At 44.2% G+C, this 27,720-nt stretch overlaps 1 protein-coding gene and 1 pseudogene across 1 annotated transcript; one reads left to right on the forward strand and one right to left on the reverse strand.

Moving 5' to 3' along the window:
* The first annotated feature begins 3,284 nt into the window (after positions 1-3,284).
* On the forward strand, positions 3,285-12,578 carry LOC127785717 (uncharacterized; annotated as a pseudogene).
* A 7,076-nt stretch (positions 12,579-19,654) lies between these two features.
* LOC127785615 (geraniol 8-hydroxylase-like) lies at positions 19,655-21,648 on the reverse strand. Its single transcript, XM_052313011.1, has 2 exons — positions 20,731-21,648; positions 19,655-20,257 (listed from the first exon to the last, which is right to left on the reverse strand). Exons 1-2 carry the CDS (start codon positions 21,646-21,648, stop codon positions 19,655-19,657), a joined length of 1,521 nt encoding a protein of 506 aa, XP_052168971.1.
* Between the last annotated feature and the right edge of the window lie 6,072 nt (positions 21,649-27,720).

Here is a 27,720-nt window from a genome sequence, read left to right on the forward strand (position 1 = left end):
TATAGCCTTCTATTCAATATTCTATTTTCTATGCATAAATCAATCATAGAAACCCAGACAATTTAGTATTGCTTATTTTGCTTACAATCTGGTTAAAATACCTTATACTTAGATTGGGACTGTACGTAAGATTTGGTTGATTCCCGGGTGGCTAGTACTGTCTCAATCGATATAGGTTTTGCCAGGTACTTATGTCGAACGAACGGGTACGACCGCAGTTTCTAGAATAGGGACAGACCTAGTTATTATGTTAATTAGCAATATGGCACCTCTGTATAGTGGTTCTTATTTTTAAGTCCTCGCGCAAGAGGCAACTATAGCTGCGAAGGGCAATTTATACCATTACCATGTACAGGTAATTGGTTTGTTGAGCTCAATTATATTTATGGTATATTTCTAAACACTGATCGAGATGACGTGGTGTCATACGATCAGTTCCACTTAAATACCTCGGGAACACCAGAACTCCTCTTGCTGCTGTTAACATTACGTTCAGAGCATATGAGGATATAAGTTCATGGAACAGGTGCCACAATTGTTAATAACCTAATACTGGGCCATGACTAAAGCTGATGATTATCAGCAAGTCGTGGACTGCGGGTAAAGCATACATCTGCTGCAGTAGAATATCATTGAAACTATTCGAAAAGCCGTACTCATGGAATTGAGTACCGGGACTCATATGGTACCCTGGTTAGAAATCTAAAGTCTATAAGTTTTACAAATTCTTGCTATAACTCTTCCAGATTTTTTATTACTGCTTTTTGCAAAGAACCCTACTATATGTCAATGCATAACATATTTCCATGATAACTTGCTGAGTATTGTAAATATTCACCCTTGCTCTTATAACCCCTTTTTTCAGATCTGGGTCAAAAGGAGGACCCTTATGACTATTACTACGATTACCCCGATAACTTAGAGAATCCCTAAAGGTTATACCTCACTAGTCAGAATGTATAAAAATTTCCGCTGTATATTAAATAGTTAGGTGAGTACCTATTATTGTAAAACCCTTAGTATTGTAAAATTTTAACGTATGCAATGAAGAAACAGTTATATTGTACGTATCAATACCTACTGATCCAGGGATTGATACATTAATTTTTGTCAGATCCAAGTTGTTAGTTTCGGGCTCCGATAAGTTGCTAAAATTTGGTAAGGTTTTCTTTGGCATCAAAGTGAACAGGCCCATAGTCTTGGGTAACAAACCAAATGCTAGCGTAGCTACTCTTGCCAAATTTTTTTTAAGAAACATATTAGAAATGCAAGCAACCACAACATATGCACACTCACCCATATAAATACGTACACACACAACCTACCCTTATAAGCACCATCGAAAGACCAGCATATATTAAGATTGACGAAATCACCATGAGCGCCTCACTATCGACGGGTACATTGCACAAGAATAATTAGCCCTAAATGCGAGCACTCTTGCCAAGTCTAAAGCTTTAACCTAAATGGGCATGATCCACCACAAGAAACCCAACCAAATTGAGCTACTCTTACTTCACACTCATGCCAATTTTTTTTTGCACCTCGACAAAAAATTTAGCGACAGCTAATTCATACCGATAAAAAAGGATTAGCAATGCTACTAATCACCACGGACACCTCATACATCACCTACCACTGATAGAATAACTAGACGTAAATGCGAGTGCCGGTAAGTCTAGAACTTAAAACCAGATTAGCAGGTTACAGCATAAGGAACCCAACCAATTAAACTATGCTCACTTTACACACTTGCCAAATTTTTTGGTACACCTTGACCAAAATTTTAGCACTAGCCAATTCGTACCAGTACAAAAGAATTGGCAAGGCTACAAATGGCAAAGAACCAAATTACAAGCCCATAGTTTGGCTAGGCCTGCTCGCTCTGCTAAGTGCTTGCGATAAAGTTTACGCGGCAAAAGAGAACACGCTTTGCTAGTTACTAGTGTAAAAACCGTGACAACAATGAAATATCGATAGCTAGGGCAGAAGATCGATTATTTCTGTTTTTAACCCACTATTGAAAAAGAAAAGAGAAATACGATCCATCCAAAAAAATATAAGTAATAATAATCAACGGTGGACTGGCCAAAAGTCTCTTAAATGGGCCTAAGCACAGAACCATCACATTATAAAATGTTTTGATTTCTCTATTACTTATCTAGAATTGCTAACATCCATATGAATTTAGAAGCATATATGTTATAATGTGAAGCCTATTTAAAACCAAACACATGTTATAATGTGAAGCAGAGGAAGTAGTATTTGTGAGTGACATGGCACTACAGAAGTTACCGTTATTTACGTACAGTACCATAGATGTCAGATTTTATGATACAAAATATAAGGGCTACCACAATATGCTAAAAAAATGTGATCTTAAGTAATAAATATATAGTTAAGGTGAATATACATTGTACAAGTTAAAAATAGTAAAAAGTTTTTTGTGATGTACCTTAAGCTTACAACTAACCTTAGCAAAAACAAGTACCACTGGTGGAGAAACCATCTTTCGTCGGTCGGCCGATTTCCACAATAATCCCGGATGCAATAAAAACCAGGGCTAAAGATGATCTTTAGTTCCGGTTCAAAAGGGTAACGGGCATATTTGATCTTTTGTCCTGGTTCGAATGCTGTCAGGGCATGTCAGGCCCCCCCCGGGATCACCAACCGGGACTAAAGATCGTCCCGGTTGGTAATACCAACCGGGACTAAAGTCCCACCCTATTTATATGTCTTCTTCCTCCTCAAGCTGCCCGAGCAAGCTTCAAAATTTCTTCAAAAAAGAGGGGAGGTCATGCCAAAATTTCTATTGAATTTATTTTGGTGATTACATACAAATCGGAGGTGCCTAAAAGGTTTGCAACTTCATCCTCCAATGTTTTTTTTGTCATACTACATTTGCACCTATGTTTTGCACACTTTTTTTGTCTCCAAAATTTAGTTGTAAGTTGATGAGAGAGAAAATGTGTGTGGGGAAGAAAGAATATACATAAATTTAGTTCATTTGCTAAACAAGGTTTTATAAAATAGTTGAGAAGGAAAACTCTAGTGAAAGTTAATCTTAAATAATAGAAAACAAACTAAAATGAAAATTAAAAGAAGTAAAACACATTAAAATTAGTTTAAAACTTTACAAATAGTTTTTAAGAATTATTTGGTGTAATATTTTATGATTTTTGTATGAATAAAGATATCTTATAATTATTGCATGACTGTCATTATTGTAAGAATAATTATTTGTGTACGGTTTTTTTTGACTCATGTAGATGGATCGGCAATGGATGTACGCTGACCAGCGGTCCAAAGAGTTTATTGACGGCGTGCACTATTTTTTGAGAGTGGCCGAAGCTAACAGTTAAAGGGGTTTTATTTGTTGTCCATGCAATAAGTGTAAGAATCAGAAGGAGTATTCTGCATCCAGGACTATTCGTTTCCACTTGTTTGAGTCGGGGTTCATGCCAAGCTATAATTGTTGGACATTCTACGGAGAGCAAGGTGTTGAAATGGAAGAAGATGAAGTGGAAGACGACAATATTCCGGACTTTGCTCAGTATGTTGGATTTGAAGAAAATCAAACGGGCGAGGAGGAAATAGCTACTGATGGTAACAACGTTGCGGATGATCTTGGTCAGATGTTGCAGGACGCTAGGGAGGACTGCGAAAGTGAAAAGGAGGCCCATAAATTGGACAAGATGTTGGAGGACCACAGAACTTCGTTGTACCCAGGTTGCGAGTAGGGGCACAAAAAGTTGGATACCACTCTGGAGTTCTTGCAATGGAAGGCAAAAAATGGGGTTAGTGACAAGGCATTTGGCGATTTATTGAAACTCGTCAAGAACATTCTTCCGGGGGGAAACAAATTGCCCGAGACAACGTACGAGGCTAAGAAGATAGTTTGCCCGTTAGGACTGGAAGTTCATAAGATTCACGCATGTCCGAACGATTGTATCCTATATCGCGGTGAGGAGTATGAGAACCTAGAAGCATGCCCTGTTTGCAAAGCACTACGATACAAGATTAGACAAGACGATCCAGGAGAAGTTGACGGGCAGCTAACAAAGAAGAGAATTCCTGCTAAGGTGATGTGGTATTTCCCTATAATACCACGGCTAAGGCGTTTGTTCAGAAACAAGGGGAATGCTAGAATGTTGCGATGGCACGCTGAAGAGCGTCAACAGGACGGGATGCTAAGATACCCCGCCGATGGTTCGCAGTGGCGAAACATCGACAGAAAATTTAAAGAATTTGGAAAGGATGCACGAAACATACGGTTTGGTTTGAGTACGGATGGCATGAATCCTTTTGGAGAGATGAGCAGCAGCCATAGCACTTGGCCCATTACGATGTGTATCTACAACCTCTCCCCCTGGCTATGCATGAAGAGGAAGTACATAATGATGCCGATTATTATTCAAGGCCCCAAGCAACCTGGTAACGACATCGATATGTACCTAAGACCACTGGTCGAAGATCTTAAACAGTTGTGGAAGAAGGAAGGTGTCCCCGTGTGGGACGAGGACAAACAGGAGGAGTTTAACCTACGAGCGCTGTTGTTCGTAACCATCAACGATTGGCCTGCACTTAGCAACCTATCCGGATAGTCCAACAAGGGGTACAAGGCTTGCACTCATTGTATGGATGAAACAGAAAGTACGTATCTTAAGCACTGTAGGAAGGTTGTATACATGGGTCATCGTTGATTCCTTGCAGCAAACCACCCGGTACGGAAGAAAGGCAAGCACTTCGAACATAAGGCTGACCACCGTACGAAGCCTAAACATCGCAGCGGGAAAACAGTGTTTGCTATGGTTAAAGATCTTAAAGTAGTGTTCGGAAAGGGGCCTGGAAGCCAGCCTGTAGAGAGCGAAGATGGTCACGCGGCGATGTGGAAAAAGAACTCTATATTTTGGGAGTTACCATATTGGGAATTCTTGGACGTACGCCACGCAATCGACGTGATGCACCTCACTAAGAACCTTTGCGTAAACCTTCTTGGCTTCCTAGGTGTATACGGAAAGTCGAAAGATACACTGGAAGCACGTAATGATCTGAAGCATATGGAACAACGCGGCAACCTTCACCAGGAACCAAAGGAGAAAGGAAGCCATTACTTGAGTCCAGCCAGCTACACTCTTAGCAAGGCAGAGAAGGAAAGTATGTTTGAATGCTTGGAGAGCATAAATTTACCGTCTGGATACTCTACGAATATCAAGCGAATAATAAGCACGAAGGAGAAGAAGTTCACAAACCTAAAGTCTCATGACTGTCACGTGTTGATGACACAACTGCTACCAGTTGTAATAAGGGGTATCCTTCCAGACAATATCCAGGCAACAATAACAAAGCTATGTGCATTCATGAACGCAATTTCGCAGAAGGTCATCAATCCGGATAGATTAGAAGCCCTTCAGAATGAAGTGGTGCAATGTCTCGTCAGTTTTGAGTTGATATTTCCACCTTTATTTTTCAATATAATGACGCATCTGCTTTGTCACCTTGTGAAAGAGATCCGTATTCTCGGGCCTGTGTACCTACACAACATGTTTCCTTTCGAGAGGTACATGGGCGTTCTGAAGAAGTATGTTCGTAACCGTGCTCGTCCAGAGGCAAGCATCGCCAAGGGTTATGGAACAGAGGAGGTCATCGAATTTTGCGTAGAATTTATCGAAGACCTTCGCCCAATCGGGGTACCTGAATCACGCCATGAAGGGAGACTACGGGGAAAGGGAACTCTCGGAAGGAAAGCAATAATGACGGTAGACAACAATTTATTTCATAAAGCCCATTTCACTGTTCTGCAACACTCTTCATTGGTAGCTCCTTACATCGAGGAGCACTTGGCTCTAGTTCGTGCCAGGAACATCGGTAAGTCCGATGCATGGATTACACGGCATCACATTGATACTTTCCCCACGTGGCTACAACAACATCTCATGGGTAACGAGTCAATCAACCAACAACTTGCCTTCCTGGCGAGGGGACCATCTGGGTCGATCGCGACATTCCAGGGATATGAGATCAATGGGTACACATTCTACACGAAGAGCCCAAGACATGAAGAGCACGAACCAAAACAGCGCTGTTCGTGTCGATGCCATGGGACACGATGGAACAACTGCCACGTATTACGGTGCCATCAAGGATATATGGAAACTTGACTATGGTCCTCTCAAGGTTCCTCTGTTCCGGTGCCAATGGGTAAGGTTGATTGGTGGAGGCGTAATGATTGATGACAGTGGTATGACAACTGTTGACCTTAACAAGGTTGTATACTCGGACGAACCTTTTGTCCTTGCCAATGATGTAACGCAAGTCTTTTTCGTGAAGGACATGTCTAGCAAAGGAAAGAAGGGCAGAGGGCCTGACGAGCCTAAGCGTCAAGTGGTTCTCCCAGGCAAAAGAAAAATCGTCGGAGTTGAGGACAAGACTGACGAGGATTACGATCAGTTGGATGGGCAACCCCCTTTCACGGTGACGATTGACCCTAGCATCCTCCTATCAAATGAAGACACCCCTTACTCACGCAGCGATCACAAGAAGGGAACAATAGTGAGGAGAAAGTACGTGCGGTCAACCGTCACCGCCGATGTAATGCCATAATTATTGTGTACACGATGTAAACTATTTTGGATGTATTGATTATCCATATAAATCAATTGATGTATGGCATAATTTACTATCATTCATATGCTACATTTAATTGACTATCATTCATATGCTAATTATAATTGACTAGAGAATTTTTAAAAGTATTAAATCATTCATGTGGCATTTACAGATGTTAATTAGAGTTTTTCACAATTTAATTTACTATCTTTCACATGCTACTTATATATGACTATTCGAATTTTTAAAAGGTTTAAATCATGCATGTGGCATTTACATATGTTAATTAGAGTTTTTAACATTTAATTTAATATAATTCCTACGAGTATATATGATGATTACAATTTTTATTAATTTTAAATCATGCAGTATGTACATACATATCTTAATTAGAGTTTTTACCAATTTAATAATATCATTCATATGCTAAGTATATATGATTATTGGAATTTTTATTAATTTTAAGTCATATATTGCTTATTACGATTTATCCACTTAATTTATTACAGACAAAAATAATTTTTCGAAGTAATTGTCATTAATCTTTGTACTTTAAATAATGTTAATGCATTAACTTCTATTTTAGAAACACATATGTAAGCGAAAATAATATGCAGTGCTATAATCTTTAGTCCCGGTTCTTAACCCTAACCGGGTTTAAAAAGAATTTGGAAATAGCGGGAAAAGATCTTTACTCCCGGTTGATGAGAACAACCGGGACTAAAGATATCTTTACTCCCGGTTGTTCTCATCAACCGGGACTAAAGATCGAGGGCTATATATATTCCCGATGCGCGCCCTCGTCTTCTCCACCAACACTTAACATTTTCGGCCGATCGATCTCTCTTGGCCTCTCTCTCCTTTCGCCGCCACTGCCTAGGGCAAATCCCGGCGCCGACGCCGCCGTATCTCGCCGTCGTCTCGAGCTCGTCGTCCTCGCCGCCGCCTCCGCCTCCTCCGCCGCCGCCGCCTCTCCCTTCATCGATCTCCGATCTCGATCTCTCTCTCCGTCGCGCCGCCCGCCACGAGACACCGTGCCACGACGACGCCACGCCACGCCGCCGCCGGCACGCCACGCCGCCGCCTTTGCCGCCGCGCGCGCAACGCCGCCACCGCCGCATGCAACGCCACGCCGCCGCCGCCGTCACCACCCCGCCGCCGCCGCCGCAGCCACGCCGCCGCGGCAAGCGCCGGCCCGATGCCGCCACACCGCCGTTAATGAACACGTGAACGAGAACGAACACATCAACGTACGTTGCCGTGAGAACGTGAACGAGAACGAGAACGAGAACGATCGAACGAATGAGAGCGAGAACGAGAACGATCGAACGAATTAACGTGAACAAGAACGACAACGAACGTGAATGAGAACGAACGTGAATGAGAACGAGCGAACGAACGTGAATGAACGTGAATGTGAAATGCAATATATATATGTTACTTCGCATTTATCCTAATACATATTTTTTGTATCTTGCAGAAAAGACGTGTTGTCGGAGTCATCCCTCAAGCCGGAGTGGAAGAGCTAGTCCTAGAAGGAATTCGTGCAGGCAAGTGACGCAATAATATAAATGATTGTTATATTTGTAATGCAATTAAGAATATTAGACTTGTAATTAGACTTAGCATATAAGATTGTGTAGTGTTCTAATATTATTTGAGTTTTAATATAAGATTATTTTATTGCAAATTAGACTTAGTATGTAATTATTGACTACGGAATTGGTGCGACTCCTAGCAATTGACTATTGTAGTCTTAATTAGACTTAGCATATACGCACGAAACACTTAGCATACATGACTATTTTAGTCTTAGCATGTAATATTATTTGAGTTTTAATATAAGATTATTTTATTTGTAATTATACTTAGTATATAATTATTGACTACGGAATTGGTGCGACTCCTAGCAATTGACAGTTTTAGTCTTAATTAGACTTAGCATATACGACAGTTACACTTAGCATACATGACTCTTTCAGTCTTAGCATGTAATATTATTTGAGTTTTAATATAAGATTACTTTATTTGTAATTAGAATTAGTATGTAATTATTGACTACGGAATTGGTGCGACTCCTAGCAATTGACTATTGTAGTCTTAATTAGACTTAGCATATACGCACGAAACACTTAGCATATACATGACTATTTTAGTCTTAGCATGTAATATTATTTGAGTTTTAATATAAGATTATTTTATTTGTAATTAGACTTAGTATATAATTATTTACTAGCTAGGGTTGTATAATATACGTCACCTAGACTTAGCTTATATCACGATTTGTAATTAGACTTAGCACGTAAGGTTGTGTAGGGTTCTAATGTACGACATTTACACTTAGCATACATGACTTAGATTGTTAAAACATAAATGTCTCGTGACTTAGCAGATGTTTCTTGTACCAACAGATGGCTGACCGCGATGAGGAACAGATATTGTACGATAGAATCGCGGAGGGAAGCAGCCAGTACTGGAATGAAGAAGAGGGGAACGAGGATCCAAACCAGTACTTGAACGAGGAAGGGAACATGGAGAGGGATGCGGAGGGGAACCAGCAGGGGCACGTGGAAAGGGATATGGAGGGGAACCAGGAGGAGGAGGCTAGTGGTAGTCAACCCTCCGTTGGACAGAAGAGGGCACGCGGGCAATGAGGTCCAGCGAAGAAGCTTGAGGGTCGGCACATCATAACGGAAGTGGAAGAAGATGGACGTCCTAGTGCCCCGGCCAAAGCCGCCAAGAACTATGTACGTCACAGCGGTTGGGTTGTGCGGGATAACGTGCCTGTCAGTACGGTGTACTGGCGAAGAACAAGGGCACGCGGAGATCATGAGAGCTTTGTCCCAGATTTGGAGAAAGAGATGCTGTGGACCACAATGCTCGAGACATTCACCCTTCCCGCGGGTACAGAGGACAAAGTGAAAAGGTGGACTCTGAAGAAAATGGCAGAACAGTTTCAGAGCTTCAAGGGAGAGCTGTACAAGAAATATATCCTGAAGGGGCAGACACCGAACTTCGACACATTCCCAAAGCTAAGGGATCACTGGGACGAGTTCGTTGCATATAAGACAGGTGAACAAGGGCAGGCGATGATGGAAAGAAACAAAGAAAATGCCGCCAAGAAGAAGTACCATCACCACTTGGGGTCAGGAGGCTATAGCGTCGCGATACCGAAGTGGGAGGAGATTGTAACGCCCCGATTTTCGTTCGGGATTAAAAATCATTTAATAATGCATTTCAAGAAATTATATTAAAAGTTAAAGCAATTTATTTGAGTGAATTAATGGGAGAATTAAAATTTTCCCATAAAAATCATTGGCCGGGAATATTTTGCAATATTCTTTGTGCCCTAAAATACTCTCTGAAATTTCCCATGAATTTTCGGAGCTCAAGAAATAATTTTAATAGCACAAAGTTCACTTAACCAACTAAATAAAAAGAAAAACAATTAAAATCCCCCTTCCCCTCTTTGGGCCATTTTCGGCCCAAGTCTTCCTTCTCTCCCGCGGCCCGCGCGCCCCTTTTCTCTCCCTCTCGGGTCGGCCTCCTCCCTCGGCCCGCTCGGCTCTCTCTCTCCCTCAAGTCTGCTTTACCTCCCTCGCCCGTTTTCCCCTCTCTCTCTCTCCCCGACAGGTGGGACCCGAGGCCCCACCTGTCATCTTCTTCCCCAACCTCCCGTCGCCCCAACTGCCGTCATGGCCGCCGGTTTCGCCCCACGACGCCGCGGCTCCCGCGCTCCACCCCGCCCCACGAGCGCGTGAAATCGATCCCCTCCACCTCCTCCACCTTTTCCCCCACTCTCCCTGCGAAAATCGGCGCCGGTTAACCCCTCCACCACCCCACGTCGGCGCCCCACTTCGCCGGCCGATTCCGCCACGTCCGGCCTCGATCCCGCCTTCCCGAGCCCAGAAAAAGCACCCCCGTGCTCCCCTCGTCCATTTCCCCTTGTTTCCCGAGCCCGGCACTCTCTCCCTCGCTCTCCCCACGCCGCTCCCGCGCGCCGCCACACTCCGGCGAACTCCGGCCGCCGTTTCCCGTCGCTAGGGTCGCCGCCGCACTGCTCCGCCGCCACCGCTGGCTTTGCCGCCTCAAGGGCACGCTCGGCCGCCGTCTCTTCCTCCCCTTCCACCACGCGAACCACCTCTCCACCATGCTCCCTCTCTCCATCGGTCCCCGGCGAGCTCCGGCCACCTCTAGCCGTCGCCCTAGCCACTGCCGAGCCGCACCGTTTGCACCGCCGGCTTCTCCGTGCCTCGCCGCACCCCGGCCTCCGCTCCGTTTCTCCATTTAATCGCCGCAACCACCCTTCCACCGTGCATCCCAAGCCACCTCCACCCTACGCCGCCGGGCCGCCGTTCCACCTTCGTCCCGAGGAGCGCCGACGCCGAGCTCCCCCGCCTTTCCCCGCCCCTCGTCGTCGCATCCTTGGTGAGCTCCTCCTCTCCCTCCTTGCCTCCCTCCTCTGTCTCCCGTGCGTGCTGCCGCGCCGGTGGCCGCCGCCGGCGACCACCGGGCCGTGCGCCGCCGCCGTTAGGTCGGTCGGCCGGCCGGCTTGTCGCCGCCCCGCTCGCCTAGGCCGCCCGGATCCCCTTGCCGCGCCGCGCCGCCGTTTTCCCGCGTGCGTCGGCCGTCGCCGCAGGAGGCCGCGCCGCCGTGAGCCGTCGCTCGGCCGGGCCGGCCTGAGCCGTGCCGTGCCCCAGCCGCACCGATCCGGGCCGTCGATTCCCGTGGATCGGCGGTGGACCGCCTCGGTGGTCCCGGTCCACGGTGGAGGGGCGCCCTTGTGTCGCTGACCGGTGGGGCCCGCTTGCCGGCGCCGCCTCTCCCCCTGATGACGTCAGCATCCCCTTTTCCTTTGGAAGTATAATAATTAATCGCGTCATAAATCGTATTTAATTCTAGAAATTCATTTAAATGGCTCAAAACTTCTAAAATTCATATCTAATTCATTTGAACTCCGAATTGAGCCTCAACTTGCAAAATTCATCTAAAATTGAGCTCTACATGTTTGTTTACTTTTTATGTACTGTTTCCCTGGTTTTTATTAGGGTTTTCCTCGTTTTGCGTGCCAGCGTGTAGAATCCGTCGTTTCGGAAGTCCGCGGTCGCGAGGAAAAGAGTTCGGAAGATTGTTTGGACGAAGCAAGGCAAGTCACACATTCCCCTTGAGCATGTTGGTCGCAATTTATAAACGTTTTACCATTTGCAAATAAATATGCATGTTTTGCTAATTACATGGGATCCGGGTATTACCTATTTGCTTGCTTGTGCCATGTTTACTTGATATCTGTCCTTTGTCAACCTTGGGTAATAAATCGACTAGCTCATGTTACTTATGTGACCGAGCTAGAACTGTATGCTTAGCCATGCTTAATTACCACTAGCTCAGTTGATGGGATAATTACAGTATTAGACCTTTTTAGTATCAGAATGAGCTGCGTGCTCGAGACATCTGGCCATGCTTCATGGTCGTAATTATCCAACTAAAATGCGACTGAATGGTGGGCTATGGGTGCATGGTTTTACTGGTCGCACCCATGGCAGTTAAGGACCGGTTCACGGGATGCCCTGGAAGAACTTATCGTACTTACCACAAGCTAGCGTGGGCAATGGCTGGGCTTGTAGTGTAGCTTTCCTCTAGTCGACGCATCCAGGCAAGGGTGGGCGTGATGGAGCGGGGCGGGCCCTGCGACGGCCTCTGTCGCTTCCGGATTCACCTAGGCACGAGAGAGGACTGCCCGTTGCCCGCTGGGGACGGGGGTGAAACCTGAGGTGTGGTGTGCTTGGCTAGAGGGGGTTATGCGAAGGGTCCTGTCATGGCCTCTTTCCGGTATGTCGTGGTAGCATGTCGGCGCACGGAAACATGTCGTGGGGCTGTGTCTTGTGGGTACAGTTGTACACCTCTGATCAGAGTAAAACTATTCGAATAGCCGTGCCCGCGGTTATGGGCGGTCGACCAGATTCACCGTGATTAGTCTCACACTTAATAAATCGACCCAATACACTGTAGTTCAGGTGGGTTGGTTGGGCTTGTTCAACGTGGTGTAGCGTTGATCAGTGGAGATTTAATGTTACTCTAATTACTCAACAGTTTTAGCGTTTTGCTCAATAAAATGTTTTACAACTGCCTTTACGCAAATAGCCACAAACCATCTTCGTGTCCCCTTGCACGTCTGCATCGTTGGTGTGGCTTGCTGAGTACGGTGGTTATAGTCAGTCTTGCTATTATTCCCTCTTTTCAGAAGTGTAGTGCTTCTGAGCTAAAGACGAGGTTAGAAGACCAAGGCTCAGACCCCAGTTGAGTTTTGCCTGTGGAGTGGAGCTGAAGCCCCGCTAGGATCGCCTTTTTCCGCTACTGCTGCTTTTGTTTCGATGTGAGGACTAAGTGCCTCTTCTGTAAGTATTTTACGCTTTATTTACGTTTGGAACTGTATATTACTTGTCGTTTTGTGTACCCTGGCTGGTCCTGGACAGGGATTTAATACACAAAATAGTCTAGAAATTTTGGGCTAAATTTCTGGGCGTGACAGAGGTGGAGGCTAGCTTGATTGAGAGGGGTATCGAACTGGCAACCGCCAATTGGCCGGAATGATCGAAGTTCTGGTACTATGCTCACGGTGGAACGCTCAACCCAGCTGATGGCTCACTGGTCTTCGGTGATCAGATATAAGAAGCTGCGCGACGACTAACAGATGCAGTGGAAGCCTCCTCTTAGGGCACGTTCCGACCGGACAGAGATAGGGACGAGCTGACACTCGCCCTGCAGACTCCAGAGCATCCAGGACGAACACGAGGGAAAGGGGTGATTGCTTGGAAGATTGGTTTCAAGGAGGACATCCACACGTACAGGAGTCGAATGAGGAGTAAGAGAGATACCGAGGCGAAGATTGCAGATCTAGAGTTCCGGGTATCGAGCTACGAACTCAGCATGCAAGAGGAGGTGGCAAGGAAGGTTGATGAACGCATGGCCGCACATCGGTCCCATGATCCCCAGCCGACCATTCCTCCTGCAATGGTGAGCCCGTCAGGAAACCATAGCAGCTGCGCCTCAATGGGGTAGGTAGGATCACAGAGCATGGACGCCATGCAAACACAGGACGAATCGACCTGTCCATGTGAGCTGCGCCTCAATTGGATGACATCACTCAGCGGACACCATGTGAGCTGCATATTCCTTACAAGAACTTATCAATAAAGGTAAGCTCGTAGTTTATATATTTTAGATTTAGCCATTCCGCTAGTTGCTGCTTATATATGTTGATTACTAATAAATAATCTCTCACAACATGAAGGTGGCGTCGGGCATGGCCATCCCAACGGACCCTTCAGGTACTTACCACTGCAGGCCGATTCCAGCAGGATACTCGAAGGTCGAAGTTGAGTTGGTCGAAGGTGCGTACGAGGACTTCGAGCTGGATTACCCTAGAGGAGATGGTGAGACGCATCTACGAGACACAAGCCATGCCATTATTCTATGGCGCAGGCGGTACATCATCCTCCCTGGGCGGCAAGCGGCGTCTCGTGCACCATCTCCTCCGGCTCCGCCATCTCCTCCTCAGGATCCTGCACCGTCTCCTCCTCATGATCCGCCAGCACTGCCTCCACCTCAGGCTCCAGCACCGACTCCTCCTCAGGATCCTGCACCGACTCCTCCTCGGGCTCCTACACCTACTCCTCCGCAAGCTCCTCTTCTGGCACCTTCAAAGTCAAGGGCCCCCCCAGCTCCACCGCCTGCCCACACAAGGGCAACGAAGAAGGCGAAAGTTGACGCCGCCAAGAACAAGGACCCAGGGTACGATTGCACGCAAGAGGAGCTTGACGCTTACGTTGCATCAGAAGTCAAGAGACAATTCAAGCCTCAAAGTCCAGAAAAGAAGATTCCTATAGACCTAGTGTCAGGAACTTCTTCAGGGGTATGTCTGCATCTGTCAAGGAGGCCATCAAGCTATCGGACTATGAGCGAACGCTGAAGAAAGCATCTTCTGGAAAGTCCAAACCAGTCCCTCAGCTTGGAGAGCAACCAAACCAGGAGATTGAGCCGTTGGTGACCGGTAAAGAAATGACGATAGAACAATTTATTACTAACACCGGTCTAACTACGGATCAATTGCTAGGAGTCGCACCAATCGAAAAGGCGGAAGTGAAATACATGTACGAACTCGGTAAACCGCTTGTCAAGCCTGAGCTGCTGCAGTCCCTGCCCACACAAATGTACAAGTTCCATCAACTGTACATGGAGATGAGCGCCACCGGTAGAGAGACGATCGGAGCGAGGATCAGGGACACGGACTTCTTGCAAGGAGATGACATTCTCTGGATCAATTTCAAGGGAATCTACGAACTATACCAGCTGGACGCCCTCGACGTCTCTACTATGAGTTGCTGGATTTTGTAAGTATATCGTTCAGTTAGATTTCTTACTATACGTCTCCTTTAATTAATTAGGTCCTTGTATATAAGTAGACTATAGAAAATAATATACTCCCTTTTATCGTTGTAGAATGGAGATTCAAAGGGCCCGACGGCGGAGGGTTTTCGATACTGGATTCATCGACCCTCGGAGAGTAAACGTCGCAATGCTCGACCAATATCCACAAGAAACAGAGGACAATCTCGTCCATCTCCTGAAGGCGCAGCATTACAAGACGTTCATACTGTTGCCGTACAACACAGAGTTAGTTTAATTTTACTGTCTTCCTACATACCAAATTTCATTCCCGTACGAACTTGCTAAGTGTTTCATATGTAATGCATCCCACGCATATTGCAGATTCCACTGGGTGCTTTTACTCTTCGACCTGTCGGCCTGCACTGTCAATGTATATGACTCAATGGATAAAAAAGAGTCTACGTTTGACAAGGTTTTCGAACTTATAGACAGGTACCGTCATAAGTTCCTCTGTTAATTAAGAAAATCTTGTTATGTTAATTGCTACTACGAATCATAGCTTTAAACTCCATGTAGGGCTTGGTATCGGTTCCGTCATTTGGTCCGCGCAAATGGAGAGAAAGACTTAGGCGGAAGTTCAAATTTCCTGTGAGTACATATGCTCTACATTTATATTTCTCCGATTCAAATACATACAAGTGTATATTAATTAGATGTCTCGTTGTTTATCATTTATTTGTAGTGCGCAAAGCAAAAGCAGGGAACTAACTTGTGCGGCTATTACGTGTGCGAGTATTGCCACTGCCTTGCAGACCAAATCATCACCACAAGAGAGCTCGATGTACGTAAAAATAAATTCAAAATTTCATTACGTAACGATTTCTTGTTTAATTACTAATCAATTTCATACATTCATATAGTTTATTCGCATGAGGGATAACCTGACCACACACAAGGAATTTATCGCGGCGGTTCAAGAACAACTCATGGGATTCATCAACGAAGAAATCCTTGATCCCAAGGGTGAATTCTACTACGACAGAAACACAATTCACTGGTTCTTAGCTTCTGAGCTAGCAGCGAGTACTACTACTACGTCGAAATCGTAGCTAGCTAGGACATATAATGGATTGTAATTAATACATGACTACATATGTTTCTATATGCATGTGTACACATTTTCTATAATGTAAATATATTTTGGTCATATATATATATATATATATGCATTTGCATAACATATATATGTATAAATACATATATATTATGCATGTACATATGTACTGAACCATATATATATATATAATATATATATATATATATATATATGTATGCATATATATGTATTGGAACATATATATGCATGGTTTATATATATATATAAACCATGCAGCAACAGGGCCATGCAAAAAAAAAAAGGTCAGCTCGATCATTAGTCCCGGTTGGTAACACCAACCGGGACTAAAGATCGATCTTTAGTCCCGGTTATTTCACCCAGGACTAAAGATAGCGATCTTTAGTCTCGGACTGGTACACCCGGTTTGGAAACCGGGACTAAAGGGGGGTTACAAACCGGGACTACAAAGAGTTTCTCCACCAGTGTACTTATTCTTTCCTTTACTTTCTCTCTCCTCACAATCACTTAAGAGAGTTGGGAGTCACCTTATATTTTATTGAGAAGGCTAATCCCTGTTTGCGAATCGAAGAACACAAACAAGAACAAAGAAGATACAACCAAAATTGTAGATGAATGATTAAGCTCACAAGTTGGGGTCTTACAAACTGAACTAGCGGCGAAACTGTTCTCGATAGAATAATCTAAGCAAAACCCCCAACCCTAAAGGTGACGACGGGTACTGATATATAGATTTTAGGGTCGTGCAACCAATCCTTGATGCAGCCCTAATAGGTTCCAACACAATACACGGTCCAAAGGCCCAAATACGGTAACACAGCACCGGAAAACATCAACTTGTTCGGTCGATTCCCATTGACTCGGAAAAAATTTGGACGTGGGACCAAAACCATTGGAAAGGTTATATTCTTAGCTCTCCATCCATATAAAGAACACTCAAATCTGAGCACGTATGCGACCTGGGCGCCCGTTTTAGTGCAGACTAGTCATGGACTCTGAATTGCACTCGAAGTCGGCTTGGTTTGGGCCTCCACCTTGACTTGCATGTCCTTGATGATTCTCCATGGCTCTAAGTCCTTCTCCAAGTGTCTCCTCGTCCTCTCCATTGTTGCTAATCACAATATAATCATTAGGTAGCAATCTATTCTCAAATTCATACAAAGAAAAACATAGGAACGAGCTCACCTCTAAATTCAATTGTCGCGCGCAAGCTCTTGTTATCGGTCCTTGAATGACCGTTGGAGGATTGTTGTGTGTATCCGAAGGAGTGATGTCCGCATCACTAGTTGTAGTATGGATATAAGTGAGACAACACACAACTCTTCTTTCTTAGAAGAAACATCAAGCAAATTGTTTTATGACAAAGGTATTTCAACAGTTGTTTCCAATATGGGTTGCTCTAACATAACATAAGTAGTGGGCATATTTTGTACATCATAACTATTCATACCTTGAGTAAATGTCGCACCATTATCATCACCATTGTTCTCATCTTCAGAAATTGTTGGCGCTTGCTCAATTAAACTTTCTTAAAGCATGCATGGAGCAACGAGTAGGCCTTCTTCCTCTATGCGTTTCTTCTCTTCCTCTTTATCCTGGTTGTTCTCAGATACCTAGAAAATGTTAGTAAATCCAAAACTCATGCAACAAGTGGCGGTTATGGCGCTGTTGCAGCGGTGGATGAAGGTCGTGTACTCACTGGCGGTGGTGTAGTATGAAAATGAAGGCTTAGCTAGTCCAGTAGTGTTAATCTTTCTTGGCATGCAGGATGTGCCAAAATTTCTCTGGTTCTTTCGTTGATGTTCCTGCAACTCGTTTTCTACAAGCGTAGCAAGCTGGAATAAAGTATTGATAGTAGTAAATTCTTTATTATAAACAATATCCTGAATTTCACTCCTCAACCCACCATAAAAACGACCAATTGTATCCCCTTCTTCCTCTACTACTCCGTAACATATCATACACTTTTGAAGCTCGAGTAGTACTTATGAACAATCATATCAACTTGATATTAATGTTGTAATTTCTTATGCAAATCATGCTGGTAAGAAAGAAGAACAAATCTATTACGCATGACATCTTTTAGCCTATTCCATATAGCAGGTTGTAAGTGGATATCGCTTAGATCATTCCACTAGATTATCGCAAAGTCCTTGAACATACTAGTAGATTGTCTAAATCTATGTACCTTAGGAACTCGGTGTGAGTTAAACTTCTGTTCTACTATCATCTCCCAATAAAAGTATTCCTCAGTATCACAAGCACCAGAAAATGATGGAATACTAAACTTGACTTTAGCAAAATTATTACTTTCCATACATTGACGTAGTTGTTCATCTTGTGTTGCTTCATGGCCAACCTCTCCATGTTCATGGGTACTATATCAAAGGAGTAGAGAGCCATTGAACTCGTGAAGTCTATCATTTAGAGTAGCTAACCATTTTTTCACATGCTCAAGGGAATTGGTTATGTCTAACTAGGTAATAGCCACTACTGGAAAATTAACTATTGCCACATAAATATTGCAACGATGTATAAATTGTTGCAATTAGTTACACTGTAGCCACAATTTTATTTTTTTTTGGTATTTATAATATTATATCACCACAATATATAATTGCTGTAATAATAGTATATCCACCCTTTTCATCGCTTGGTCTATTGTACCTGTATCTGAGTGCGACTGACACTCGTTGAAATCCTTCGTATTGCTATCTCCTCCTCACATTTTTAGTGAAAACACAGAAGATAAACAAAAACTCAAAGAATTACCCCTATCAATTGCAAGGCAAGAATTGAAGTGGAGGCTAGCAAATGGAAGCATATTTCCAAGCTATGACAAAGTTTTTACCAACAATGCTAATTTTGGGTGTAATTTTGGGAAATTTTTGTGTGAATTGTTTTTTCAAGTACAATAACAGATCCAACTCTTCATTATGAAATTATGGAGATTTTTTAAATATAATGTGATATATTTTTAGGGACTTTTTCCAGGTTGAAAATGATTACCATAGACAGGAAACCTAAGATGCCTGCCCGTGGAAATCATTCTTCACAAGTGGGCGAACTAATTTGCCTGACTGAAGTTTGATTTTCAGTGCCGGCTGTTTCCTGCCTACAAAATTGATGATTTATGCGCTCGTCTGGGTATAGGCGGGCCGTGGATCTAGATACTTCTGTGAATGGAATAACACTTTGTTTCATAAAGTATCTATGATTGCAATAGCACATGGCCATATCATCAAATCCTAGTAAACATTTTCTTCGAAAGGAACATACTATTTTGTCAAAATGACATGTTCAACCATTCCGGAAGTTACATTTTTCTAGCTATAATATTTGGCCGGGTAGGCGGGCCATGGATCTAGATACTTCTATAAAATAACACTTTGTTTCATAAAGTATGTAATAAAGTATATATGATTGCAATAGCACATGACTATATCACCAAATCCTAGTAAACATTTTCTTCGAAAGGAACATACTCTATTCTCAAAATGACATGTTCAACAATTCCGGAAGTCACATTTTACTAGCTATAATATTTGGCCGGGTAGCCATTGACACCACTAATCCAAACTTCTCAGCCATGTCTAAACCATTCCTGTTCACCATTTGAGGCATTGTCCATTTAAATTGGAGCATAAGCGAGCCAAGTATCATGTGCAGCATTCGGTTTGCAAGAGGCAATCCAATGCAAATGTGCCTTCCTGAACCAAATGGAATGAATTCGAAGTGTCTACCTGTAAAATCAATATCTTTTGTAATGAATCTCTCGGGGAGGAACTTTTCTGGTTGTATCCAAACTTTAGCACTTTGATGAATAGCCCATGCATTCACTATTACTTTGCTCCCTATGGGGATTGTATGTCCTTCTATTTCTACTGTCCTCTCGGCCTCGTATAGTCGCAAAGGCACAATTGGGTGTAGTCGTAGTGTTTCTTTAACAATTGCTTGGAGATAGGGAAGTTGGCCAATGTCAGATTCTTCAACTTGAGATCTAGTGCCCAGAACCATTTTTATTTCTTGTTGTAACGTTTTCATGATTTCAGGATTTTGAAGTAACTCTGCCATTGCCCACTCTACAGTAGTTGCGGTGGAGTCACTTCCCCCAACGAATAAATCCTGAAATTCATTCAAATTGATGATTACTGCACAGTTTATTTCAACATATATACGATATGTACAGTTATTGAAGTTCCGATCTAAGGGCGGATCTACAGTGCCAATGCCGGTATAAGTGATATCGACGACTTTAGCAAAATCTATGGTTAAACTGCTTATCTATATATTACAACACTATAATATAAGTATGATGAGAATACTACAATACTGATAGGCACCTTATGACACTAACGAACCAATTTTTTTGGATCCGTCACTGTTCCGATCGGACTGACAATATGTACATATCAGTGAAAATCAATTAAAACAACAAACGTAATATATATGTCCATTTAGAATTTACAAATAACCATTTTGAACGACTGTGTTTGACTCCTTTTAGGTGTAACAAAAACCTTGTGTTTTTATTTTCATTCCAAAATGTAGAATACGTATTTTTTCAGTGGTCAGAGTTTGGGAGTTCTTTTACTTACCGTGAGCAACGCCCTCATCAAATCACGGTTTATCACGTCGTCGTCGCCATCTTCCCGCTCTTGCTCGGACATGTCAAGGAGCACGTCGAGCAAGTCCATGGCCTCGCCGCCGCGGCCGCCGCGCAACTCCCTGCAGCGCATCCGATGGTCGATCTGCGCGTCTACCAGCCGGTACGTGTTCTTCATCAGCTCGGCGAGCCGGCGACGCAGGCCCTGGAGGTCGAGCGCGGCGACCGCCGGGAAGAAGTCCGAGATGTTGGGCGTCCCGAGGAGAACGGCGGCCTCGCGCGCGACGTCGCAGAGCACGTCGAGCGTCGCCGCGTCGAGGCGGGTGGAGAACACGGAGCGCCACAGCAGCTCCACGTTCGCCGCGAGCGCCAGGCGCCCCACGTCGACCGGCGCGCCGCCGCCGCCGCCGCCGCGGTGGTCCGCGCGCTCGGCGACGCGCCGGAGGAGGCCGCCGACGATCTCGTCGCGGAGCGGCGCCAGCTCGGCGAGCTTCCGCCGCGAGAACAGGTGCGCCGCGCCGAGCTTGCGCAGCAGGCGCCACTTGCGGCCCGGCGGGAGGACGAACACGGAGTTCTCCGCGTGGCCGCCGGCGTGCCACGCGTCCTGCCGCCCGCGGCCGGCGAGGCTGGCGTTGTGCGTCTGGAGCACCGCGCGGGCCGTCGCCGGCGAGGAGGCGACGACGCAGGTCGCCGCGCCGAGCCGGACGGTCATGAGCGGGCCGTAGCGCTCGGCCAGGCGCGCGAATGAGCGGTGGGGGAGGTCGCCGATGTCAAGGAGGTTGCCGATGAGCGGCAGCGGGCATGGGCCGGGTGGAAGATGGCGGCGAGCGGCGGCGATGAGTTGGAGGAGGTGGGAGAAGAGGACGAGCAGGAGTGAGAGCATGATGCTTACAAGCAAAAAGGAAGCCATTTTCGATGAGGCGTTGGCGACTTGGCGATCGAGTTGCCGACCAGCAAAATGCACTCATGCATTTATAGGCGAAATGAACGTACGTACATAGTACGTGGTTGTATGTTCTAAAAAATAATAATAAAAAATAAAATACGTGGTTGAACAGCACAAGGTTAGCGTGGCAATGGCTACCGATAGTAATTAAAAGATTCAAAGGCGATGACCAACCTGGTTTTTTTATGTTTCGAGACTGACACAGTGAAGGACTAGTGAGTTTACGTGGTTTTGGACAATCCAACGAACTAGTGAGATATGATTTGACCATGTTGCTCCATCTAGTTGAAATATTAGTAATAATTTAAATGATGTGATGCTGTGTTCGGTTCACATTGCTGGGAGAATGATCATTACGAAACAACTCGTTAGTCATTAACTAATTAATTATTAACTTTTCTAAAAGAAAAAAATAGACTAATATGATTTTTTAAAGCAACTAAAAGCTATAATTTTTTTTAAAAAGCATACCTTTTAGCAAACTGTGCACATGAAAAATAAAATAATAGAGGTTACGAACGAAAAAGTGAAAAACAAAGTCTTTGATAGAGGTATTAAATAGGGGTGAAAAACTTATTGTCTCCTGAATTGGAATGAATGAGAGAGGTTCGTACCGTTTTGGATTATTATAAGGTCAAATTCAAGCAGTAGTAGCAGGTATTATTTGTAGTTTAGTGATAAAAATCATCTTATATTTACAATAAAATTTAAATTATTTTAATTTAGAATGGAGGGTTGTAATAATATTAGGGACATTCCAATAAGCCTATATAGAGTTGTACTATATGGATTAACTATGTCACGCGCTTTAAGAACACCATAGCAAAGCAAACAACTCATTTAGCGGTAGAAGCCTATAAGAATGTTTGATGTTAAAAGAGAAACAAACATATAGAGACAACTGGAATGGCACAGTTGATAACCTTTTCTAATCTATTTTTTAATTTATAAGTATACAATATTTGAATTCATTATCCCCTATAAATGATTATGGTCGTTTTAACTTCAAGTAAAATAAATGGTTTATCTGTGTAATCATCCGCCTAAAGCGCGAGGTCGTTCTTCAGCTTATTGAATATCTAATTAAAGATCCTATTTCACTATTATAGAAACGGTTTTTTAGGTGGCTAAAACCGATCTTCCCATAAGGTTGGTCGGCCACATGTGAAGATTGAAATGCAAAAAATACTTCAAATTAAAATATTGTCAATCAACATCATAGATCTGGTCACCACATACAATTTTTCTATGAACTTGTTTAAATCCGAGTTTTATGACAAAGTTAGTTTCATATCTGAAACCAACAACTAATATTGTCATTATCATTATATAGTTGTCGGTTCGTAGCTAGAACGACATAAGTCACTTGTTAGTGCCGGATTGTATCTAGAATTTACACCTATAACCTCAACTCAAATCCTCTATTTTTATGTAGTTGCAACACACTCAAGAGCATTAACTCCTATAAAACCTATTATGCAAGTGGCCATAACACTTTCTCTAATTTGAGTCATATTCCTGATCGTTTGATTAGCCATACACCCATGCTGCATTTGGCGTGACAAACTTGTAAGCATTTCAAACGCTTTGAGTAGCACAATCCAAATTATTTTTGCATGTCTATGTTTGGTATTTTTATTTCAAGTTCTGAAGATGTTTATAACCATACACTACACCGGGCCAGGTTATCTGTGACGGGTCCAAACCCTTAGCTTTGAAGGGTTTGTGTAACACCCTGAAAATTCGACCGACAAAAATCTAAACTCTAAAAATGTGGGCCTTCAAAAACTTTTTAAATAAATTGCATCATGCCGACTTTATTCGCCTATTCCATTGAGTTTTGATTTCGGAGTTTGTAGAACGCAAATGAAGAACAATTAATTAGGAATAAAACCTAAAATTAAAAGAGCAAAATAAATAACTGAAATATAATTTAAAATAAAGGTTGAGCTGAGGATAGAAATGAATAAAATATTATCGCGATCATACTTGTATTAATTAAATCTAAATACGATGGAATAAGAATTAACCCTAATTAAAAATTCAAACAAATTATATAAATAAAATATGAGTAGTATTAATTTAGGGTGAATTTTTAGTTAGAATAACACAAATATAGAGTAAACTTCATTTATGCAAAAATTAGAATTTATAGGGCTATATTTAAATAGAAAATGGGCTAAAATCGGGATAAATAGGAAAAGTCACTGTTCATTACGGCATAGGTGTTCGATGTGGTCCCCTAGCCCTCCCCCCTCCTCTCCCATCACGGCGCCCTAGCCGGCCGTGCGCCCCGCGCCACCACCGCCCGTCGCGTCGCCGTCCGACGCCGTCGCCGTCGTCGTCGCCATCGCCGCTTGCCGCCGCGCGCCGTCGCCATCGCCGCTGCCGCGCCGCGCGCCGTCGCGTCGCCTCACACCCCGCGCCCCTGCCCCGCTGCGCGCCCGTCCCATCACCGCGCGCCGTCCCGTCGCCGCGTCGCCGTCCCATCGCCGCTGCTGCGCCGTCGCCGTCGCCGTCCCACTGCCGCGCCGCGCGTGCCACCGACGCCTCGAGCCTCGCCCCGCGCCGCGCGCCCATCCCGTGCCGCCGCGCCGCCCGTCGCGTCGCCGCCCGTCGCATCCCGCCCCAAGCCGCGCGCCACCGCTGTCGCCATCCATCGCTGTCGACGTCCCATCGCCGCGCGCCCGTCGCCGTCACGCTTCGCGCCTCGCGCCCGCCGCCTCGCGCCCCACGCGCCACGCGCCGTCGCATCGCCATGGAGCCGGGCACCCCTCCCCCGTGCCCTATAAACCCCCCCCGGTCGCCCTTCCATCCCACACCACCCCCCCTCCTTCCCCTCCTTTTTCCCCCTTCCCCTCCACCGCGCCGCGCCGCTGCCTTCGTGCCGCCGCGCCGTGCGCTGTCGTCGCGCCGCCCTCACGCCGCCACACCGCCGCCTTCGTGCCGCCGCGCCGTGCGCCGTCGTCGTGCCGCCGTCGCCGCCACCGTCGTCGGTAAGCCGCCGCCTCCTCCCCTTGCTCGGTCGCCGTTGCCAGAGAGCCGAGAGAGAGAGGAGGGAGAAGAAGCCGGGAGGGAGAGAAAGAGAAGGAAAAAGAAAAGAAAAGAGAGAAAGAGAAAGAAAAAGAAAAGGAAAGAGAGAAAGAGAAAGAGAGGAAAATAGAAAAGAAGAAAAGGAGAAAATAGAAGGGAAATTAGGGGAGAGATTAGGAGGATTTAGGAAATAAAAATGGTCGGGGTTAATCATAGATTATTTTTTGGAAGTTCCTAGAGTGTAATAGTATTTCGATCGAAATTCCGGGTTAATTATAGGAATATGTTTCTTGATCGGATTAGATTAAAATTGGTAGTAATTTAGATGTAATTAATAACTAAACAATTAGATGAATTCTTATAGATTATTATAGATTATTTTTGGTAATCTCTATAAGTCATCGATTCACGGTAGGAATTCGGATTTAATTACTAGGAATTTTAGCCGCGTATTATATTTAATCGTTTAGTCATAGACTAAATTAAATCGTACAATATTATAAGATAATTTTAGGATTTTGTCTGATATTTAGCTCGCGATAGAAATTTCTAACCTATTATATGGATATAATGCTCGGGTAGATTAAATTAAAAACTTATAGTAACAAAATTTTATACCCGCAAAAATAGATTAGGATGTATAAATTGAAATTGGGTTTGCCCTAGTTCGTGAATAGTAAAGTTAATAAAAAAGAATCGACTTTCGCATTCGACTTCCATTTGGATTTATTTGGATTTTTATTTGAATTCTAACTGAACTCAAATCAATTTTCGCACGTAACTATAGAGCCCGAGGGAGTTGCGGATCCAAGCGAAGGTCAAGACCCGCAAGACTTTGAGCAAGGCAAGTCATCACTATTCTTTGAACATGTTGATCCCAATTGCAAAATTATTTTTATTTACAAATAAGATTGCATGCAATGATGAGCATCCTACTTGTGAATATGCCATACCTTGATTATTGTTTATCCTTATTCCCTTGTAACCATGATTAGGTATGAGTCCCTAGTCAACTATGACAAATGCTTAGAAATGCTACTCTAGAATCATGCATACTCATATTTATCAAATGCTATATGCTTGGGCAATTACCTTTGGGAAGGTAATTGAGATGCGGCATGTGGAGACATGATCGCCACATTGCCATGATGTTGATGACATGATTTATGAAAGGAGAAATAAAATTAAACAACTATTTTCGACTGGGGCGGATGGAGGATTTGGGTGGTATCTGGAAAAGGCTAGTACCGTCCCCGTTCAATTAAGGACCGAGCCATGAAGTTAAGCATGAAACGACCCCCGTACAACCGCACTTCTCGTATGGGTATAGACCTAGCGGAGTAGATAACTGAGCGGAGGCAGTATCCATGCATACTGGTCTCTTGATGTGTGAGGCAGGGGCTCTACGGTGGGGCAGCCATTGGTAGAACCGCGAGGCGGGTGTCTACAGTGGTGTCGCCATCGGTAGGTCTGCCATGTGAGAATTTAAACATAATTATAACTTAATGTATGTGTGAGTCTTTCCTTCCCGGGTGCGCCAGAACTCCTCTCACTGCTAGAAACCGTGTACGCCTAGAGTGCATGAGGATGTAAAGTTCATGGAGCGGGTACTGCCAATGCGAGGTTATCGAAAAGCTTTGCCGTGACGCGTCTCATGTGTTGGGACGAGGCTCATGTGTTGGGCAGTCGCGGAGTGCAGGTAAAGTGTACATCCATTGCAGTGTGAGTAAACAAAATCTATTCGAATAGCCGTGCTTGCGGTTATTGAGCACCGGGACATGTATTACACTTGGCTAGACTCTAAATTCTTAACTTGAGTGGGATGGGATATTGCATGATGATTTCTATACTGATGGAGCCACTTCCTGAGAGGCGGGAATGTGGACGTCCTCAGAAAACCATGATGACTCGATGGCGGGAAGCTATCCTTGGGATCACAATGGATGGTGGACAGAACCGTCATTGTTTAATATGAACACTGGTACTAAAATTTGATCAGTCTGTGCTAGGTCTTAGGTTTGTGAAAAGAATTACAAAACTTGCTTTGCGCAAAAGAACCATAGCCATCCTTTGAATACCCCTGTCATGTGTATTGTTGCTGTGGTGGCTTGCTGAGTACGGTTGGTACTCACCCTTGCAAATATAAACTTAATCAGAGGCCGGAGATGAAGCTTCGGAGGATCCCTATGCCTATTACCAGGAGGGTGATGAAGACGATGGCGCTCAGTAGGTCTTAGTTACGGTCGTTGCCTGTGGCAATGGCGTGCCGCTGCCTTAACTCCGCTACCTTATCTACTTCTGTTTTTGGAATGTATTCCGGACCGCTCGGTCCGATGATCTAAGACTATGCCTGCGGGCTTATGATGTAATAATTCGCACTAGACTTTCGTGTATGTGCATTTGGTATTTCAGCTATGAACTCGTGTGTACCAGACTACTTGATCCAGGGAAATGGTACTGTTTACACGATTGATTCCTGTTATAAAAACGGGGGTCCACAGTTTGTCCCTTGGTCACAGATTAGTGGTCACTGATGACTTAACCTCACCTGTGATGGTTGAAGGTCCGTCAGTGGTAAGAGACACCTGTGACGGGTTACAATTAGCAAACCGTTAGTGGTGAGAGATATTTCTAACGAGTTATAATTAGAACCCATCACAGATTATGCCACCTCAAATGAGTTAAAGCAGCCAACCCGTTACAGGTGTGAAAAATCAACCCAAAAAAAAATACCTCGCTACAACAATGATTTACATATCCGTGCTGAATAATCCAGAACATTTTAGACTACATTTCTGATCCAAGAACTTACAAGGTTGATGTTACAATGAACATAAAAACAAACTAGTGTAACTGCAGACTACTTGATAACTACAATGTTCAGATTCCAATTTTCTAGCAACATCACCAAAGACAACGAAACTCTAAACACTTCCAATGCACCACCTTCAAGAAAAACAAGACACATCATGCGGCTTCAACAAACAAATCAGTGGCAACACA

This window comes from Oryza glaberrima, chromosome 10, assembly GCF_000147395.1.
Source record: "Oryza glaberrima chromosome 10, OglaRS2, whole genome shotgun sequence".
Lineage (NCBI taxonomy): Eukaryota > Viridiplantae > Streptophyta > Magnoliopsida > Poales > Poaceae > Oryza > Oryza glaberrima.

Excerpts from the sequence above, each read along its gene's own strand:
- LOC127785615 (XM_052313011.1), bottom strand. The coding sequence starts at position 21,648 with ATGGCTTCCTTTTTGCTTGTAAGCATCATGCTCTCACTCCTGCTCGTC. Across the intron at positions 20,258-20,730 it reads TGATGAGGGCGTTGCTCACG|GATTTATTCGTTGGGGGAAG; the intron begins GTAAGTAAAAGA and ends AATGAATTTCAG.